This window comes from Xenopus laevis, chromosome 3L (assembly GCF_017654675.1).
Source record: "Xenopus laevis strain J_2021 chromosome 3L, Xenopus_laevis_v10.1, whole genome shotgun sequence".
Classification (NCBI taxonomy): domain Eukaryota; kingdom Metazoa; phylum Chordata; class Amphibia; order Anura; family Pipidae; genus Xenopus; species Xenopus laevis.
In genome coordinates this window covers 64,129,541-64,152,160 of record NC_054375.1, presented here as the reverse complement: position 1 = coordinate 64,152,160, position 22,620 = coordinate 64,129,541, and the positions used below count along the sequence as shown (strand labels likewise).

The 22,620-nt window shown below is 37.6% G+C and overlaps 1 protein-coding gene across 5 annotated transcripts in view; it reads right to left on the bottom strand.

The window, feature by feature from the left end:
- The window catches only part of LOC108711074 (SLIT-ROBO Rho GTPase-activating protein 1), a 106,531-nt gene that overhangs the window by 13,373 nt on the left and 70,538 nt on the right, over positions 1–22,620 (bottom strand). For 2 of the 5 annotated variants that reach the window (XM_018252407.2, XM_018252408.2), the window contains exons 12-18: positions 21,818–21,920; positions 19,677–19,737; positions 19,434–19,511; positions 17,723–17,857; positions 8,816–8,921; positions 6,087–6,311; positions 197–276 (exon numbers count right to left, since the gene is read on the bottom strand). In XM_018252407.2, the coding sequence (XP_018107896.1) occupies positions 197–276; positions 6,087–6,311; positions 8,816–8,921; positions 17,723–17,857; positions 19,434–19,511; positions 19,677–19,737; positions 21,818–21,920 (788 nt within the window). Of the gene's footprint in view, positions 1–196; positions 277–6,086; positions 6,312–8,815; positions 8,922–17,722; positions 17,858–19,433; positions 19,512–19,676; positions 19,738–21,145; positions 21,180–21,817; positions 21,921–22,620 lie in introns of those variants that run through there. The other 3 variants (XM_018252409.2, XM_018252410.2, XR_005966282.1) reach the window with 2 other exon arrangements.

Sequence of the window (22,620 nt, the reverse complement as noted above, 5' to 3'; positions counted from 1 at the left end):
GACCCGGTGTCTGCTATAATTTACATCATGGGCACTTGAGGGCATTTTATCCGTGTTACCTACAGCAAAGCAAGTAACATCTGCCGAGCTGCATTTTAGTCATTGTTGGTTCATTGGGCTAGTACTTGCTAATGACACTCATCAGAGAAAGCAAATAGAAAAATCATAGATACACGATCATGAAAAAAAAGCATACCGTCTTCACTAGTGTGGGTTTCATTACCAGCATCTTGATCCACTTCATCCAAAGTGCCATGCTCACTATATGGGCTATCGCTGTTAATTAGAAAACACACATTAGGTACATTAAAGCACAATTATATACCAAATTGTATATATACAATATATACCAATATATACCAATATATACCAAAATAACAATTTGAGCAGAAGTGAATAAGGGACTACTGAGTGAGCTTATTGGGCATAATTTAGCATGGGAGAACAATTTTTTTCTGAGTCCTCCCATGCAACGCAAACAAGGACTGCTTGTCACATTGATGGGAAAAAGTATGATATCTGTTCTTTAAGGATACCTCGACTTTCAATACAATGATATGTAATTTGAAACCCTTTATTTTCATGGGTTGCTTGCCTCCTAATTCTGCCTAGTACTGAAGCAAGTATGACCTTCCTTGAGAATTGGAGGATGATCAGGATCTTTTTGAAGCAGAAATAGATCACCAGTTATGTAAGTGACAAGAGACTCTGCATAGGTCTTGCTATGATAATCAGTGATATGAAATTTTTCAATGTAACCTCTCCTAGGATGATACTTCCCATTCAGTTTAGTGCCAATGATATTCCCAAAAAAACACAGAGAATGGAAGATAAAAAAAATTCCAAAACTGGAACAATTGGTCAGCACTCACGCAAACCACAGTTTTATAAACAGGTGCACATGCAGAGTTGTCCACTCCAACCGGCTGAATATATCAGTGGCGAAATCACAGCACCTTGTTTAATCACATAAAGTCTTTATTGTATTACTGGCTGGGATCTCGAACAAACAACATTTTCAGGCCTACAAACTTGAAAAAAGGCCATGTGGGCCTGAAACGTCGTTTGTTTGAGATCCCAGCCAGTAATACAATAAAGGCTTTTTATGATTATACAAGATTTGGATGGTGCTGTGATTTCGCTACTGATAAAAAAAAATACTGCCAATCAATTATTATAATACTGTAGGAGCAAGTGAGGATTATGGAATCCAATATCACATTTTCAAGTGACAACTGCTCCAGTGTGTCATAAATGCCATGTTCGATAAAGTGTTGTGGCAAGTAGTAGGGATGTCGCGGACTGTTTGCCCGCGAACATCGGCCGTTCGCGTCCGCCGAATGTTCGCGAACGTCGCGCGACGTTCGCCAATTTGGGTTCACCTTAGCTGGCGCTTATTTTTGCCCTCTCACCCCAGACCAGCAGATACATGGCAGCCAATCAGGAAGCTCTCCCTCATGGACCACCCCCACACCCCCTGGACCACTCCCCTTCCATATATAAACTGAAGCCCTGCAGCGTTTTTTCATTCTGCCTGTGTGTGCTTGGAAGAGCTAGTGTAGGGAGAGAGCTGTTTAGTGATTTGAGGGACAGTTGATAGTAACTTTGCTGGCTAGTAATCTACTTGATACTGCTCTGTATTGTAGGGACAGAACTCTGCAGGGATTTGAGGGACAGTGAGTTTAGGTTAGTTAGCTTTGCTGACTAGTAATCAGGCCCGGACTGGCAATCTGTGGGTTCTGGCAAATGCCAGAGGGGCTGCTGTATGGTTCCATACAAAGTTACCATATAGTGGGCTGGTTGGGGGCTGTTTGGGCTGGTAGGGGGCTGTTTGGGCCTCTGCGTACTTGGAATGGCAGGGCCTATTTTGACTCCCAGTCCAGGCCTGCTAGTAATCTACCTTCTACTGCAGTGCTCTGTATGTAGCTGCTGTGGGCACTGCTTCTGATCTCATCTGCTGACTGCTGTAATAACCCAATAGTCCTTGTAAGGACTGCTTTTATTTTCTTTTTTGTTTTTTTACTTTGCTACTATAAGAGCCCAGTGCTATTAGTCTAGCTGTGTTGGGGAGTGGGACTGGTGTGCTGCTCCTCCTAGTAGTTCACCACTACCAGCACCAACCAGAGTCAAAATTGTTACAAAGTATCTTATTTGCACCTGTTAGCTGTTCTGAGCTCTCTGCCAAAAGCTAATTAAGTTAGAAACTGTTTTTTTTCTGGCTGTTCAGTGCAGAGAAAATAGGGACTGGTGTGCTGCTCCTCCTAGTAGCTCACCACCACCAGCACCAACCAGAGTCAAAATTGTTACAAAGTATATTATTTGCACCTGTTAGCTGTTCTGAGCTCTCTGCCAAAAGCCAATTAAGTTAGAAACTGGTTTTTTTCTGGCTGTTCAGTGCAGAGAAAAGAGGGACTTTCCAGTACAAAAGAGGTACAGGGGGTTGAGTGGTCAAAAGAGGGACAGTTGGGAGGTATGCAAGTGCCACCTAGCTGTGTGAGCTTTTTCACATTCTGTCTAAATAACAATAATAATTCTGTGTCCGTAAACATCACCTGAGTGATGTTTTTACAGCAGCAATAATATATTCTGTATCCACTACTGTATACGTTGCCCTTGCAGGCATTGTTTGCCCAGTCTTTAACCAAGTGCCACCTAGCTGTGTGAGCTTTTTCACATTCCGTGTCCAGAAACATCACCTGAGTGACGTAGTGTGATTTCTGCCCTTTACAGCACAAAACGCAGCGCTGTGTCAACAATGTATTTTTCAGATACATTTTTGCACTTGATCCCCCTCTGGCATGCCACTGTCCAGGTCGTTGCACCCTTTAAACAACTTTAAAATCATTTTTCTGGCCAGAAATGTCTTTTCTAGCTTTTAAAATTCGCCTTCCCATTGAAGTCTATGGGGTTCGCGACGTTCGCGAACCGTTCGCATTTTTGGACGCAAGTTCGCGAATATGTTCGCAAACATTTTTTCCGCCGTTCGCTACATCCCTAGCAAGTAGAAAGCATGCTACTGAAGGCAATTTTTCAACTAAGAAAATTTAGTTATCTACAGCAATTTCTTGTGGCTTTTCATTAGGGAAATTGTCATGTGACTGGGAACATAAGTAAATTCTGTATACAAGTACATGAGAAGTGTGTGGGGGGGCCAATAGATTCAACAGATTCTTACTTCCACTGAAAAAGAGCAACACTTATTTCATCATTATGTATAAAACTACTCATTAACGGAGGAATTAATTTTAATTTGTGCCTACTTCACGCATTTTTAATCCGTGGATGAATGTATCAAAAAGTATATGCACATTGGCCTATAGTGTAAAACAGGCAAATTACCAAAATATGATGGTTTAAGAGCATTTAACAACATTATAGTTATGAATCATATGAAAATGCATCATATGCCAAATAGATTTTAGGCTTTAGTTTGAGCTTGGCTAAGCACTCTTCATTTAATCCAAGAGAGCTTAAATTGCCTGTGATAATGTCAGATAAAAATTCTGTGCACTTCAGTATTGTAATGGGCAATGAATTCTGATTCATTATCGAAAATATTCATCAATGGATTACATACCATCTGCTGACAGGTCAATAATGAGCCTTTTAAACTTAGGCTAATATTTGAAGAGCACAAACAGTATAAAGCCAAAAATGCTGCTAGTAAATGACAAATTTCCTGTTCTGTTTTTTGTTAATGGACTCCTTATTCAAATCTCAGGTCTTTTATAATACACAGTGCAAATACACTGCAAATTGCACAGTTAAATCCTATATGTCATTTCACAGTGCAAAGGGGAAAGCATAAAGTGATTACCTTTTGCAAGCCATGGGTGAATATGGAATATACATTTGATTAAAGGCTGAATAGATTTCACTTACAATGCCAAACAAAAACATGTATGGAGCCCTTGGGTAGTCCCATGTAACAAACATTTCCCTAATACACACTGTGTGTATTTATTAAATCTTTTTTTTCTCTTCTAGAATTTGTCCAAATGTTAGCGATAGGGCCATAGCATAGGTGCAAACAATATAGATTATATAGATCCAGTGATAAAGTTACTTAATAAAAACCATAAATAGACCCCTAGAAACGGCACACTTAAATCCTTGTCCTCCACTTCCTTTTCATAGTGACAAGCAACAGGAAATATTTTTAAGTTATAAATCAGAGTTATCTTTATCTATTGGAACCCCTTAGGGCAGGGGTCCCCAACCTTTTTTACCCGTGAGCCACATTCAAATATGAAAAGAGCTGGGGAGCAACACAAGCATGGGAAAGTCCCTTGGGGTGCCAAATAAGGGCTGTGATTGGCTATTGGGTAGCCCTTATGTGGACTGAAAAGTCTACAAGATGCTCTACTTGGCACTATACTTTGTTTTTATGCAATTAAAACTTGCCTTCAAGCCTAGAATTTAAAAATAAGCACCTGCTTTGAGGACACTGAGAGCAACATCCAAGGGGTTGGAGAGCAACATGTTGCTCGCGAGCTACTGGTTGGGGATCACTGCCTTAGGGTCTGGCCACACAAGCAGCTTTGGGGAGATTAGTCTCCCCAGCAACAAATCTCCTCTTCTTCAGGGCGACAATCTCCCCAAACTGCCTTCCCCCGGCTTAAATGGAAATCGCCTGGGAGAATGCACACGCACCACTTCGTTTTCCAAAGTCACCCAAAGTTTCCTCGTGGGGCCACTTCGGAAAACAAAGCGTCGCGTGTGCATTCCCCCAGGTGATTTTCATTTAAGCCGGCAGAGGGCAGGGGGAAGGCAGTTTGGGGAGATTGTCGCCCCTGAAGAAGAGGAGATTTGTTGCTGGGGCTACTAATCTCCCCGAATCTGCTCATGTGGCCAGACCCTTACCCTTTGACTCAAAAGTAAAGGGAAATAACTAAACAAAATTAGGGTCAATACTGAGTGAAAAATTACCCACTGAGCAATGGCTCCTGTGCTAACTGAACAAATGTTATACTCCGCACAGGAACAGGAGAAAGGAGTGGAAAAAGGGCATTATCAGTCAGTTTCTGAGAGGTCTGGTGGTCTCTGCTAGTTGTATTTCTTTCCCAACCCAAGGCCTACTGCAAACAGCTCACAGATATATACAACTTTTATTCTACCTGCCTTCAGTGCTTGAATTGTATAAGACTAAACATACACAGCAGCACTGAGGCACAGATGTTCCCTGAATCCTTGCTTCAGTCTTTTAAAAACACTTCAATAGGATGTAAGTGTTTTCAGAAACTATTTCTCCACTTCAGCTTCAGAGCGTCTTTGAGACATGCTGAGATTTTTCACCAAAGGAAATCAGGTCATTGGATGGTCAGAAAGAAACAAAAGCCAATGGGGCGCTGCAGCTACAAAGCAGTCTGGTTTCTTTTATGTCCAGGGAAAACATTCTAGTAATAAATGCTCGATTCACATGTAAAAGGTTCTTTTAAAGGGGTAGTTCACCTTCAAACAACTAGTTGTTTTCAGATAGATCACCAGAAATAATGATTTTTTCCAATGACTTTCTATTTTCTGTGTGTGACCATTTATCTAATATTGAAGTGTAAAGTGTAATTTTTCACATTCTAAAGCAGCCCTGGGAGGTGTGTGTGTGTGTGTGTGGGGGGGGGGGGTTGTCGACCTTATAAACTGTTCTAAATTGATACATTTAGTTGATACATTTGCTATCTTTGTCCCTGAGCAGAATCTCTGGGTTTTATTACAGGCAGCTGATTGATACAATAGTTGCTAATAATCCAGAGATTCTGCTGAAAAATGCATCAACAAAATGTTGCAACATTGTAAATTGTTTTGAGTCTGTACCTGAATTACTGATCTGCCAGACTAAAACACCAGATACACGAACATGCAACTTTAAACTTAGATTTTGGAAAAACAGTAAAAAAATAAATAATGGAAGTAATTTAAAAAAGTCTTTATTTCTGGGGAACAATCTAAAAACAACTGAATTGAAAAAAGTGTTTGGAAGGTGAACAACCCCTTTAATACTTTAATAAGAATACTTTCCTTAGTAAGGCATAAAAAAAGTCTAGTCCATGTGAAAAGAGGAGGTGGAAGGATAAAATTTATGAACTTACCAGTAGTCATCCCCAGCCATGCATTTCTCATATACCGGACCCTCCAGCTCTTTAGCATCTGGGAAAATTGCCTCATGGTGAATGATGATGGTTTTAACAATTTCATTCACATGAGCCTGACAGGACACCTGGTCTTGTATATCTGGAACAGGCATTAAAGTGGGCCCAAAGCATATTGCCAGGTTATAGGGATCCATCATATTCTCGTCGCTGTATTGAGAAAGGCTGTGAGGAAAAAACAGAGAATGTCTGATAAAGAAATCAGGGTTCGTAAGAATCATTTTGCATGAGCTATTTCAGTTATGGCAAGAATAATCGTGAGGTTATTTCAGCAGCTGCGTGTAGGTTTTGGTGAACCCTTTTGAAGCACTGGAGTCCCATCTTTGTCTGCATATAAATGAAAGATAGTTTCCTACACCATGCACCCACGCCCGTGTCAGTCACACAGGAGAGAATGCAAAAAAACAATAATAATACTAAAATGAAAAAATCCACATGAGATATTAAGCAGTCTGCACACTGATAAGTCTACAGCACGATGAGAAGAAATATTACACGCCAGGTTGCCTACATTTAAATTTGGTAGCATGTGTGAGCCCCTGTTACGAAGATGACTTCAATACTATCGTTACATTTAGCAAATCTTTTTTGTGTGGGTTGGGGGGCAGCTGTACCCTACCTTTATGAAGCTTAGTGTTTCCAGATACAGTGTACTAAGTAAGAATCAATACAGCTAATATGCACACACAAAAGCCCTGTTACTGAACACCTGCAATGAGTACAACTAGCAGTTTAATGAATGAATGAATAAGTGCCATATAAGAAAAGGTGAAGTAAAGTAAAACTGGGTAAGGGAGATTAAAAGACAACAGTTTTTGAAAAGAATGTCATATTCACTAATGCTTCACTCCCGTTTCATTAATAATGTGTTTGAGATGCTTTTGTGTTAAATTGACATTCTGAGCAAACCTTTTATGATTTAATCAGAACATATCTGGCAGAACAACTTACAAAAATTTGAAATTGGTAATATTTTTAGATGCTGTTGGTGTTAACTTAAAAACCAGTAGAATGCAATTAAATTGATGAGAATATTGGTATTCCAACTTTTTGACAATTTTATTTTTTTGCTTAGGGTGGTGTAAAAATATCTGACCCTGGAATTATACCATGATTTGTGATAGATTATCTGGTGTAATCCGAAATTTTTTAATTTTTTTTACAAAGTTGGCAATACCTGCTGACTCTTTATTGGCCAATATATGGTGCCAGCAGATGGGCCTGAAGGGTGGATATCTTTCGGCCAGGTTTTATTTTTTCCATTGGATCGAAGACCAAACTTGCAGTCTGTTGATTCGACAGCCTGCATAGCTGCAATTATGATCTGATCAAATCAGCCCAATATTGTCCATGTGAAGTTTAGGTAACACCTTCAATGTCACTGAGTAAATACTGGTACTAACATGGCACCTCACTCATTGGCTTACATTTTTTTAGTAGGCCTTACATGCCCACACCCAGTCCTTTGGCAGTTGCTAAAGCAAGTAACACAACAATACAATCATTGCCTAAAGGGACTATCTAATCCTATTGCCATACTAAACAGTACTAAACAGGGGTGGCTGAGTGACCTTGTGCGACCAGTAATGCTCACATGATAGCAATGAAATCAATATTAATCGACTGCAATTTAATCCAGTCATTACTATGCTTAGGAGCAGTAAAAAAAGCATGGGGGTTTTCATAAAGAGCATAACAAGGAAGTTCATATTAAGGAGATTAGGAAAATGCTATAAAAAACCCTACTAAATAAACGTTGATATAAATCAGGAAAAGTGTTCATACTTAAAAGAGCTGTACTTGTCTGCTTGCTTTGTTTCTACGTAAGCCATATCTGTGTAGAGCTGCTCCTATCTGTTCTTATTATTGTGGCTCAGGCTATGGTTTTGTGTGTGTGTGCTGAAACAGAAAGCCAGGCAGGCAGGTGGAAAGAGAAAAGATTTACTCTCTCAGTATCTGACATAACCTTTGACAGGGGAGCCCGTTTGTGTCTGCACTTATCTATTCTATGCAGCAGCTGACTTTGCAGCAGCTGAGGTCAAGAAAGGATTCAGACTGAGTGGCAGATTTTTTTTTTTTTACCCTCAAACCAGGATTAGTCCTGCTTTTCATTTGGGTTTCACTGTGATCACTGCTTGAGCTAAGGCTTTGATAAATGAACTTGGCTTCCCATTTACTGATTTTATTTTTTATACTGACAAGCCTTAACAGTGGCAGAACAAGTTTACAAAACTATTTTGCTCAGCAATGTGCACAGTCCTTCTGGAATGGCATTTGTTCATGTAACATATCTAAACTATGTTCATGTATTGCACCTAAATGTAGTAGTAGGATTTCAAAGTTTAAGAGCACAGAGTGAGGCTCTAATGAATGTACGACTGGGAATAACTAAAAATTACATTATGCAGATTACTGTTGTATGTTTGAAGTAATGCAGGTCATCTTATTTCTGTTATTAAAAAAAACTTAGGTAGTAAACTGCATTTTCTCCAAAACAGAATTAAGGAAATACAATAAAAGACTCATATTTTTGTTTTCCGACAGCTGGCCAATAAACGTCTGCTACTTGGTTGCAATGGTTTGCAGTACTAGCAGCCAACTTTCACATTTTATTATGTCATGAATAAAGGCATTTGAATCAGAAATCTGTTATATACAACCATACTTACTGGTTCAGGAAGGCAAACAAGTATCTCATGACTATATGCACAGTCCTGGGCAATGTCAAAAGGATCTTGCGAATGTGAATGGCCCTCTCATAGAGATTTTCTACTCCTGAGGAATAAGAAAAAAGGTTAAAGACTGAAACTTAAGGGAGTATAATAAAGACATTAGTAGGGACAGTACTAAGCACAATATATAAGCAGAACTGCCAGAAACATAGACTTTTTTTTTATGTCTATGTCATATCCTTTCAAAGTCCAAACTTCGGGCTTCTGATGAAGCACACCTTAGTGTGAGTTTGCAGATGGTAACAAAACGGAACTGTAAACATTATTAGAGCTAGGACTGATGAGAGTGGTATACAATCTTTGTAGGCTTGTGAAAGGTCCAAGGGAGGACTAAAATAATTTTCTATAATTTAAGTGCCTTGAGCACACCATTTCTTCATGTTTAAATGTTGTTTCCTTTTTGCAGTAATAGGGCAGTACCTTTTTTGAGTAGTGCACGCATACAACTACATAGCTATCTATGGAAGTCTATGTTATATATTGTGCACAAAATCTTAAAAGTGGATGGAGCATAGGTCAGTAGTAGCCTAGAGGATTAACAGAGTGCACTAGTGTGCCACAGTGCAGGCCAAGGTCACATAGGATTAGTAAGTAGGGAACAGGCCCAGACTAGCAAACTGAATAGTCTGGCAAATACCTGCTGCTGCAAGATGCCAAATACTGGCACATCAATTAGATCTGTGGGGAGAAGGGGGATATATGGGTGTATAGAAAAGTACAGAGTGTATTTGGAATCTCTGTTAGAGCATGGTAGACGCTGTCCAGTTGGCAGTGGTATACCTCTTACTCTTGGTGTCTCAGACTTGGTCTATAACTAAAGGTGGCTCTACTAAAGTGATATCTTTCCTTATTTTCCTTGATTTTTACCCTGCTGTACAACTGCAATAGTTATGGCATGATCCATTCTTTCTCTTATCATTTTGCATTTTTTATGTACAGATATAAGATCTGTTATCTGGAATGCTTGTGACCTGGGGTTTTCCAGATAAGGGATCTTTCCATAATTTGGATCTGTCTGGATAATGGGTTTTCAGATAAGGAATCCCATACTTGTAATGCCAAACCTAAAACCATATCTCTAAGTACATAAGTTACAATTGCTGTAGTTGACGTGGTAGTTTAGGGTTGTCCAGCTGGAGTGACGCGAGATGGATGTGGCCCTGCAAGGGATCCGTATGCACCCAGGTTGCACAAGAGTTTCACAGATTTCTGTGTATGATACCACCATATATCTCTCTCTCTACTATACGATATACTGAATGTTAGAAACAGACTGCCATTATTGCTCTATTGCATCAAAGATTCCCTACAGTGATTTACTGACATCTCTTAACCCACACCTGTCTCCTGTAGCAGTTGTTGCAATAAACTTCAGCAGGTACAGAGAGCCTTTGGGAAGGCCAAATTGGAGGGCCCAGTAATACTTGGTGCTCACTAACAAAGTTCACACACTTGTTATTGAATTTCATTGTGTGAATATGGTTTTTCCACAAAAACACAAATTGTTCATGTGCTGTTCCCTATAGTTAAAAGGTTAAAAACTTTTTATTTATAATTTTTTTACTATTAGAAGAAACATTCAAGGCAGTATTGGCAAATAACCACATACTGAAAACTCCCATGTGTTTTATCCAAAGCACTACATCTGCAAAATAAACAATATTTCAAATATTAAACTCCTTAGGCCTTTCACATGAAAGACTGTCTGGCTGTATTTATTTTTTGTTCCTAATTCTTGTGGTAGTCTTCTAATAGCGTGTAACATATGCTGTTGCCTACTACTAAGAATCCTGGGCAAGAGATTCCTTCATGATTTTTTTTCTGTGACATGATATGCATGCCAAGGGCCTGCTCAGTGGCAAGATAGTTAATTAAAAACACAGCGCAGCTCTTGATCTATAATGTGCCAAGGTTTTCTCTGGAGACCCATTTATGTTCTTTGGCAGAGGACAACAGCATATGTGATGCAAGCAGAAACACTACTGAGCAATGGTCTCTTGTGTACTGGGTTACTGGAAATGTTGTCTGCTTAGCTAGACATGTTACCATAGCAAAAATTTTATTTTGTGCCTACACATCTTCATCTCGAGTATTATGATTTATATAAATACGTATTACAAGACATAATTTGGTTGAAAAACAGAGAAAGCATTTACAGAAACACATGAAAAAGCAAATGCATGTTTTACTCAGTGCACTTTATAAATCTGAGAAAATCTGAGTAAATTTTCTGTGGGTGGTTAAAGTGGTGGCAAGCAAAGAACTGGTTATATGCACAGAAGAGAGCTGGGGCTCACAAATCCAATGCTCTCCTTGGTGCCTACAACAAATGCAAATATAATGGCTCCTGTAAAATTAATGGACCATACTTAAAATTCGTTTTTAGCTTTCAGCCCAAATACATTAATACCTCCTGAATCTACCTAGACAATGAAGAAAATAACAATTCTATAAAATGCTTCCTCCAAAACAGCACAGGCGATAATCATTGAAATTGAGTGGCAGATTTAGCACTGGTAAAGCAGGATGGCTGGAATGAAACACTGATGGCAATGAAATGGTCTAAATATAGTGATAGAGTTTTCTTATAAGTCACTGGCCAGATGGCATATGACACCTTACAGAAAGCATTCATGTTTTTAGAGGCTGCAACACTGCTGGCACGTTAGTACATAATTACAGTGGGAATCTCCTATTGCTCAAGCACATTAAAGAGGGTTACATTCACTGTTACAGGATATTTTCTCTACCACCTTCCGTTTGAATCCATGGGAACTTCTACTTAAATTAAAAATTTTAGGAAAAAAACCTATACAATTGTCAAGCTATACATAGTACATTCTGCTGCTAAGTGCACCCTGGCAATCAGCTGGTTAACCTCAGATAAACTTGAAATAAAATACATTTGATATACGATATGGAACAAAAGGCAATCCTGTACTCATTTAACATAATTTGGCTACCATGGCGAATTATGTTACGGACAAGCAACCTTATTGTGTATGATTCCGTCATGCTTATTTGACCTTCTTTCTGTCAATTGTATTATTATTTTATTCGAGCAGGAGACCTATAATTTGTCTTTTTTGCATCTCTATTTATATCTAGTGCATATTAACACTCAGGTACTGTGCAGAATGTAACCTGAACAGATTTTTTGTCTTCCTTTTTCTCTTTGGCAATAAAACTACAAAATCCAGATTTGGATTACCTGGCAGTTTGTTCCCACAAAGTGGCAACTTTTTAATCCTACAGATATACTATAAAGTCATTTGGACCTTGCCCAACATTTAATTCCCAACAGATGGATATTAATATGAAGTTTGCCCTTCCCTTTGCTGTTGGAACAGCCTCTGATGTTTTGGGAAGGCTTTTTGCTAGATATTTGAATACTTTTGTTGAGATCTGCTTTCATTCAACCACTGGAGCAACTGTAAAATTTTGCAAGGATATTGGGGATTAGGTCTGGCACTCAGTCAGCATTCCAAAAGTGCCATTTAGGTTGAGGTCTTGGCTCGGTGCAGTAAAGTTCTAGAACCCAGTAAACACATACATCGCTTTGTGAATATGTGCATTATTTTGCCTAAACAGAAAGGATCTTTGTCCATACGGTTGACACAAAGTATCCTTAAAGGGGCAGAGCACCCCATGTCAACATGAGTGAAATGAATAGAGCTTGTGCTGAACATACCTTTTTCCTATTTTTTTTTAATCATGAAAAATCTATGGTTTTTACTATTTAAGAGAAACAGAAACTGAAGCTACTCCATGTTTGGTCCTTGTGTGGTAGGTAATTAGCTTCCCAGTATACAGCCCCCTCCCTTCCCTATTTTAGCTCACACATAAGCAGGAATTTTAACTGTGCATTGGTAATCTAAGTATCTACTTTGCAAGGACCAAATATAGAGTACCTCCAGTTTCCCTGTTTAAGAAATAAAAAATAGTAGATTTTTTTGTGATTAAAACAGGCAAAAAGTATCTTCAACACAAGCACGATAAATTGCACTTATGTTCAAAAAGGGTGTATAATGCCCCTTAAATGTTTCATTCCCCAATTTTGCATTCATGACAAGTAGGTTTTTTTTATACTAAACTCCAAATGCAAAAATCCCGAAAAATTCTTGATTTTTTTTTTTTTTATAAAATCAGGATTTTTTTTTGGAATTTATTAAACCCCGTGGATGGAAAAGTCTGAATCTGAAAATCCGGCATCTCAGACCTGTCGATGGTTGCATATAAGTCAATGGGAGAAGTCCCAATGATTTTTTGATGAACGCTAGGTTTTCAGGTGAAAATTCCCGAAAAAATTTTGAAAATCGGATGAAAAAAAATCAGAAAAAAATTGTGAAAATGTTTTTTTTCCACAAAGCAAATTTCGGGAAAATGTAATAATAAATAAGCGTAAAAAACGTAAAAAAACCCAAGCGGATTTGATCGGAGTTTGTAGCAGAAAATATTGAGATAAATTTGGACTTATAAATAAATAACCCCGTAGTGTTCTCCTGACATCTCACAAACTCAAACTTATCATTCAGACTGCCAGATGATGAAATGCCACTTATCACTCCAGAGGACAGGGTTCCACTGCCCCAGAATCTACTTCAGCTGATGCTTGGCTTTGCATGGGTGATATTAAATTTGCTTTCACCCATATAAAACCCACATTCCTTTTAAATAACTTCCAGAGACAGTTTTGAACTTAGCAGTGATTGTCCCAACTGAAGGCATGTCATTCTAGTCCAGGTACTTTTGGCCAGGTTGTATACACATTGTTTTGATTGTTTCTTTTACTTTTCTAGCATCAGTTGGTGTGAAGGCTTTGAATGAAGGGGAGGAAGTCAAACTGGCTTTAGATTTATACATTGTGCAAAATCAGCAGAGAGAGCTTAATTATTCATGAGGCCCTCAACAGGCCTAACAGAAAAAGTAGAAAGGTAATTTTATCAAACCAGAAGGAAAACTGAAAGGCCAAAACATTCCTTAGGGTACGTTCTTTAGTGACAAAAGAATTCCAGAAACAATATATTATTTGTTTTGCTCCAGCAATGATCTGAACAATTTCAGGGTATGTTTAAAAGGATACATCTCATTCTAGTTCATCATTAGCACTTCATGCTATTGTCCCAGAGAAAAGTGTTTTTGTTTTCTAAAGAGATATTTTATCTGTTTTTGTAGTGTATAGCATCCAAGTATAGTGCAATAATACAGTATAGTATAGAATGTTTTTCATTAATCAGAAAAAGTATAAAAAGTATAAATAGAAAAAGATATTGTCCTTTTTCTGGCATTAAGGATGTATTGGGTAATAATGTCTACCATATGATCACAAAAGGAGCAGTCAGATGGCTCACTTTTGTTCCTCTGAATGTATTGATCTAGAACCAGGTACATGCATTTTAAGGCTACCCGTCCTGAGTTAAAGCATGGCAATGAAGTGAAGAGTAGGCCCCTGTATGACCCATGGTCTTCAGCTGTCTATGAGATGTTGGGAGGTGCAGGTTAACAACAGCTGCAGGTCCACTGGTTGGACATCTGGTGTATACACTGAAAATAGCAAACACTTGTAACATAGCGTATTCTTTGTATGTATGTTTTTTTTCCCCTATGGTTCCCCTTCTGATGCTGGGGGCCCAGAGTAAATTACCGTTCTGTCTTGCTCTAAAACCAATTTTAAAACTTAAATTATTAAATTAAGAATTTGTTTATTTTCCATCTCTTGTCTTGTTTCTCAAGCAAAGGCTACAGTGGCTTAGTAGACATATTTAGATACCCTCTCTGAATTAAAATCCTTCCTTGTGATTTTTTTTCTCAAGTCTGTGAAGTCTTCATAAACAACATTTTTCAGTACTTCTGTTTGCCATCTTCCAATAAACTGTAAAATGCTCTGACACAGAGGAAGCTGAAAACAACAGCCAAGCGACTGAATCAGCAGATTTAATTTCCTAGACAAGTTATTTTAACCGGTGTATAAAAATAGTGAACTGTGTGAAATCCGGGAAAAGGATGGAAGTCGAATAATATGAGGAATTGGCAGGACTGAATACACTGTATGGGTTTGGTTTTTATTCCGCTTTGTGAAATTACTCCTTTAGTGCATATAGTACTCAAAAAATAGGTCACTTGGCTGACCTGAAACACTTTTTAAATCTATTAGGTTTTTTCCTAATACTAACTGTAAGACCAGATTTTAAAAGCACAGTAAAATACCAATAGGGAAAACCCTGGAAAATCTAAAACACTAAGAGACATATTAAAGCTAAATAGGAAAACGGACCCTGAGGAATTAAAAAATTTCAGCCCAGAAGACAAATTGTTCTTAAAATATTCAATCCCTATTCTGTGCAGATTACAATTTGTTGCACTTTGCTAGCAGCTAGGGAGCACGTGGTGTAAGATTTCTCTTGTCTGTAAAATACATTAACAACTTTTGGTATGTCAGACGTAAGTAAAGGCCTTCTGTTCATCATGACACAATAGTAAATTAAAATGCCCACCAGAAACACCTCTTATATTACCATTCACTTTTTATGAAAATACAAGAAATATTTTTAAGTTTGGACATATATGTATATGGCTGATGTGTCAATACAATTACTTGCCAGACAACACTTAGGACTTGGTCCTTGTTCACACAAAAAATCTGACGGCAAATCTAGATTTAGATTGAAATCACAGTAAAAAGAAAACAGAAACCTGCCGAAGTAGTCAAAGTCTAAGGCCTGTACCTTTAAAAGGCATTCTTCGGAGTTGGAAATTTATTTAGGATTTTTCATTAGTTAGAGAAGGTTATTAACTTGAGAAAAATCCAGGAAATGAATAATATTTGCTTCCTACTCACATTCCCAACTGTGTGTGATATTTCACTCCAACAGCTGCAATCATAATGACCAAAGACACTGTGTCTTGGGTTTCACAAAAGTCTGCTGTGATGATCCCAATTAAGCCCTTAGAGGTGTAACTCTTGTCAGAACATAAATGTGATTGGCTTCCCAGGCAAGCACAAAATATCAAACTGGCTTTCACTAATTTCAGTATGCCACTGACCTTAGTAATCAAGGTTACAAAGTTACATGAGAATGTTGCAAAATCATTTCATTCTTCAACCATGGCTACAACATCTTCCGCACTGGGAAAGTAGCCTGGATACAGATTCCTTGTATTGGTTACTGAGCTATATATAGAGGAGCATTTCCTCAGGATTTCCATATGATAACAGAGACTGACTAGCACACCCAGCCAACTGGTTACTAATATACAGTACACAATGCACAAAGGAAAGTTGATGGTGAGCACTACTATGAATATGACAAAGCAGGAATCTACAAACCCTTTATCAGTTTTCTATATTTTCTAAACATAGGGGCAAATTTAGAGGACAATTCACTAGCGAAAAAGTTGTTAAAGAAGTTTCCTGCCCTTTCACCAGGCGGACAACTGTTACTCCGCAAATTCACTAAAGTGCAAATTTTCCATTACGTTACCCGTTTCGCCAGAGTCTGCTTCACCAGGTTATACCAGGTGAACTGAACATAAGATGAAGCTACATCCTCAACAATCTTATGTCAGTGACTTCATATCCTGTATGCCGAAAATTAATTTAAAAAAATAAAAACACTGGTATTTTTTCATATTTTAAAGTGGGATTATGTTTAAAAGTTGTAACTATATTTTTTTTAACCATTTGAGGGGCACGCCACATTTGTTTTAGGGTGGGCTTGTGTCTAGGACAATAGAGGATCTCTTTTGTGTTTATTTTGCTTCCTTGAACATTTTTAATAATAAGTGGCCACTTCAAGCATTTTTACCAACATCACTAATAAAAACATATATATGACCTATATGTACCCTCTCCATTCAAATTGACCTAAGTGTGTGTAAACGAAGTTTCGCTCGACAGAAATGAATGGTAGCGAAAGTTCACTATGAAATGCTAGTGCTGACTACGTTTAGCTGGTGGTTCGTCTGCCGAGACATAACTTCACATTTTGTTGAATTAACGTATGCGCTGCGAATTAACATCTGACGAAGTGGCACGAAGTGTGGCGGCGCATTCCGAAGTGAAAATTCGCCCTTTAGTGAATTTCCCCCATAATATGTAAAAAAAAGAGAATGGGATGCGTGTACAAAATGTAGATGAACGAGAAAGAAATGCTGAAGCATAAAGTATGGCTGCGTCAAGAATATTGTTTTTTTAAAAAAGGAAATGCTGGGATTCAGTTAAAGATTGGCCAAAATATCTTTAAGCTGCTTAATTAAATATAAGGGGCCAGCTTTTTATAGTAAATGGTGAAAATAATTAAAAAATGCAAAAAGCATTACAAAAAAAAAATCAGTGGTGAAAACGTGAAAAGAAATTGCTTGACTTTTTTTCAGAATAAAGTTGCGCTTCTGTGTCTCATTAAATGAAGCCCAGAGAGACTGAGCTGCTCAGCAGCATAAAGTGTTTTCAAGCTGTAAGCATGCACTTGCTATTTGCTTTAACAGTTTGCGCTCTCTGTCTGAACCTGATCTCAACATAAAAGTTAAGACAATTACTAAAGTGTATAAAAGCCTGGATTATGCCGGCAGGAATGTTTTCCTGCTGTAATGGATTCAAAGAGTTATACATAATCCAGATGAACAAAAAGGGAGCAGTCCCAGCTGCAAATATGAATAAACACTCAGGGCCTCAGATGTGGGACAGTTTGCCTTTAAGACATCTAGTAGTTCCTCTCTCTCTTTTTAAAGGAAGAATATTGCAGGATAGAACACTGCTCTTTCAAGGAAGAGGTAGTAACTCCAAGACATAAGCAAGAAAGTGGGACAAATTTGCAGGGAAGACAAAGGAACAAAATGTTGACTTACGGATGCATGATATTAGGTCATTAAATCTTTCCTTAGGAAAGAGTGGGTTTTCTAAGCCCCGGAAGTAAAGCTTCAATACTCCTGCTACAGAGTTGATGTCATGGTTGTTTTGGTCATCTGTCAAAGGATCCTCGCCTATAACAAGATACAATTGCCAAGTTACCAATTATTAAGTTTAATGAAAATGTTGCAAAAAACAAAACAAAAAACCGTTTTCCTCAAAAAAATGCGCTTACTTTATCAATAAATGTCCAAAGAAAGATCAACATTCTTTATTTGGAATTGAAAACATGCAATTTAAGCTATATATAGCATAGAAAAAATAAGATGATGCCTTATCAAAGGCATTTAAGAATAAATATGGCCCATGTAAATGTATTTTGACCAAATGAGTTATATTTTTAACATTAATAAAATGTTAACAAAAATACCATGAAAATGAGGCTGCATAATATAAACTACTGCACACATTACAATTCATGATAAGTATATAATACACAAAAGCCATGAATATCTTATAAATTATATCCTTATAAACGGTCTTCGGTCTAGTGCTTTTATATGGTCATGGAACTCCTCAGTGACTTATAATATCATAATATTTTACAATAGGGGGTACTTTATTTTTTATATTTCGTTTAGTTTTTAAAGGTGTTGTTGGCTTAAAATTCTGCTTGCCAAGTATCTATGTTTTAGCTGTCACAGAGTTTAAATCAACATTAAGGGGCAAATTCATCAAGGGTCGAATATAGAGGGTTAATTAACCCTCGATATTCGACTGGGGAATGAAAATCCTTCGACTTTGAATATCGAAGTCGAAGGATTTTGCGCAAATACTTCAATCGAACGATCGAAGGAATAATCCTTTGATCGAACGACTAAATCCTTCGAATCGTAGGATTTTAATCCAACGATCGAAGGATTATCCTTCGACCAAAAAAAGTGGGGACCTTCCCCATAGGCTAACATTGAGTTCGGTAGCTTTTAGGTGGCAAACTAGGGGGTCGAAGTTTTTTCTTAAAGAAACATGTCTTCGACTATCGAATGGTCGAATAGTTGAACGATTTTTAGTTCGAATCGTTCGATTCGAAGTCGTAGTCGAAGGTGCCCATTCGATGGTCGAAGTAGCCAAAAAAACACTTCGAAATTCAAAGCATTTTATCTTCTATTCCTTCACTTTAACTTAATGAATGGGCCCCTGTCAGTATGAAACGTATTTTCTGTGACTAACATTATTTTCCTCTGCTTCTGTTACAAAGGCCGAGGGAAAAAAGCATAGAAACCTTCTGTAATAGCAAGCACAAAGAAATAAGTAGATCTCAAATGGATAAATAGGGTCCATTCAATTCAATGTTTTGCTTGCCTGCATTCACCAGAGCTCTCCCAAGGCTAGGCTTAACGTACAGTGATACAAATATGCAAGAGTTTATGCAGGGACACTGACAATAAGTTATGTGATGCTGCTGGCTGTATGAAGGGGTGAAATAATACTACACAAATAATATGGTATTAAGCGAACACAATCAATTTCAAAGCATCTCTGCCAACTCCATATAAACCATATGCTGTATACAAAGAAATCCAATTATTAGAGCAGAATATAAACTAATCTGTAAATAAAATCAACTTATTCTAGGCCTTAAATAAAAATATATACAGTTTTAAATATGTTAGTGCAAAAAAAAAAAAAAGCATAAAATCAATGGCTTACCTCTTTCAAAGGCATTTTTAATATCATTGACTTCTATCTGGGACCCAGATACTCTGAATATGCCCTGATGCTGAAGCCCTGAGGAAGACATACAATAAACAGACAGGGAGTGAGGAGATACAGATGTGACAATTTAATAAACACTTAAGAAAGCATGACCACAAGAAGGCTAAGCAAAACCAAACCGGAAATACATAAACAACATTGGACATATACAAAAGCATATACCAATAAATGTCTTACCATACAAGTTTATGAACCTGATACAGCTTTCAACGATAAGAGGAATGATCTGCCCTGATTCCTAAAAGACAGTAGTAATATCATGAATGTCTGAAGGACACAACATATTTTCTTCAAATTATTTATTGGAAATGTACTACTTGTCTAGTCACCCATATTAACCAATCAACAGGAATCATTTACTGGGCAGCTGTTTAAAAACAAAATATCTGATAGGTTGCTGTGGGTGACTATACCTGTATATTTTGTCCCTTTTATTGCATAACCCTGAAAGTGTCTCACAGCTTTCTTGGTCTGAAGTCTTAAAGGGTTATTCCTGCTTGGAACTAAAATAACTACAGTATAACCACTGAAAAGGGTATAATTTAAACAGTAATTAGGCCATCTGGTTTACATGTATTCCACTACAAACAAACTAGCTTGGACAGTACATAACCCTAAATCCTTAATAAGAGAAATGTATAAATAAGACTATAATTTTATATTTTTAAAAATATTTACCCAAAGGATTTATTCAGAGGGCTCTGTTTATGTGTGTGGCTAATAAACCCCATAATCACTACATGCTTTGCTATGCCAAGGCAGAGACTGAAGCCAAGAGAATTTATAGCAAAGCAAACATTTTGTGGTAGGGATATGCTTGGTTGTACCTTTTTTTACTACCAGTCCATGTGGTTTCAACCAAAGAAATCTTTTCTTTTTTAAACCTTAAAGATGCAACCAAGCAGCCTTTACAGGGCAGACATGTATACTTACTACTCCCCTTTTTGTGCTACTGATTAGAGATGCCATTTCTTGTATGTTCTGAAATTTGGTCTATAAAATATATTATGAACTATTACAATTTCTAAATTATGTTTAACTGCTGAGAGGCAATACAGAGGTCTGGAAAGAGCTTGTCTTAATGTACATTTAAAAACGAATTAGCATTTTCATAACTCTAAACACAGTGGGGGGGGCTTTGAGAATTTCGCAATAGACAGACACCCACGAATTCTGTAAACTCTGTGTGACGTCTGTCCCTCAATGAGATCAGCAGCATTGTATGTATATATACAGTATGGTAAACACATGCTTAGTTCTGAAGTCTACACAATAATGACATTTGGGTATTTAGTGTGATTGCGATCCATAGAACTGCTATGTGATCAGTCAAACCTAGTTGTGGCAGCTGTTTGCTGATGAATACCAACTCAGGGGCACTCTGGCTTTATGCACACAATGCAATCTGTGAGTGTTGAGATGAAGCTACGGTGTACTGCAGTTTTGGTCTGATCTGTGTTGCATGCGACCTTCCTTTGAACTGCTGCATTAGGAGACCAAATGTCACATATGTATGGGCAAGTCCATACACACACTTGAATATTAGACAGTCATTTGCTGAGATCATTAATGCAAAGCAAAGTACAAGTAACTGCAATCTGATACATGCAGGAAAAATGATTAAGGACATGCCAGAAGCACCATACCTGATGCCTTGTGTGTGAATTCCTTCTTCCACGACTAGAAGCATTGTTAGCAATACAGGATGAAAAAAAAAACAGATAGAAAGTAAATGTAGTAAAGATACAAGACTGAGCTTAGAAATACTTTGTTCCCAGTATTATTCTCCTTTAGGCACAGAGGAGGATTTCTCTTTATCGGTAAAAAATTTGAGCCCAGTCTCAAACAATTTACATGGGTGAACTATTTTATCTCCATAGTTTCTACTTTAGCACTGCTTTCTCATTTACAGTGCTGCCTTTTTATGGCAAGGGCAGGTATATAGTATTTTATGAAACAAACTTCACATAAAGTGCAATCACTTAAAAAAGCACATTTAATGCTACAAAAGATCAATTGTCCTTCACTTGCCAATACAGCAGGTGTGGTAGGCAGGTACAGCTTGCTTAAACATGATGCAGTCCTTATTTTAACAGGAAACTAAATAACTGGAAAGATGTACAATGGCATAATGCCATAGAAATTTGTCAGTAAAAACATTATCTCTATCTCTCTGTGACTTTAGGAAGGAAGGTGATCAGAAGAAAGAAATAGCCCACCACAACTAAGAGTGCAATGACCTTCCTCAAGTGTTGTGAGGTTCTGGCCATTGCAGCAGAAGCATCTGATTTAGTCACCAGCATTGCAAGTGCCAGTACCTTGATGAAGGATTCAAGATCCCCGTTAAACAACTTAGTAATATACTGGGATTGGGGCCTGGGCTTCTTTTGTTTCTGGGGCTTAGGGGGTACATTTGGAGGCCTGGGAAAGTAAATATGAGCAATGAGTGAGGCAGATGCTTTTTACTACCACAACAACTTCATGAGCAAAGACAACGCAAAACAAGACATGTAGAAATATACTTAACTGACAATAAAACATGAATTCAGCAATATTCATGGATATGCCCTCTTCCAAATTCTTTTAAATAATAAAATATCAGGCACTATTTGCTCCCTTTATAAGTTTGTAATTTAGTGGGGGCTGTTTGCCATAATGATAACTTTTAGTATATAATATAATGCAACTTTTCAACTGGTCTTAATTTTTTTCCTCTGCCTTAGATTAGGGGTCACAGTCCCTGACAGCCAAAAAACTATTGGTCTGAGAGGCTACAATCTTATTATTGTTACTTTAATTTACATGTCTTTCCACTTAGGCCTCTTCTATTTATATTACAGTCTCTCATTCATACCACTTACCTAGTTGCTAAATTGCAACCAGAAGTTGCTAAATTGCAAACTGGAGAGCAGTTGAATTAAAAGCTAAGCAATTCAAAAATGATAACCAATTGCAAATAGTCTTTGAATATGAGTGTCTACATCATACTAAAAATTAATATAGAGGTGAACGAAACTATAAATACTTTTATTGCCAGGTACATTATGATTTGAAGAGAATGCCTATTTGCTTTCCTAGATACTCAGAGGAGGCTGGCACAAGCCTGGAACCACAAAGTAGT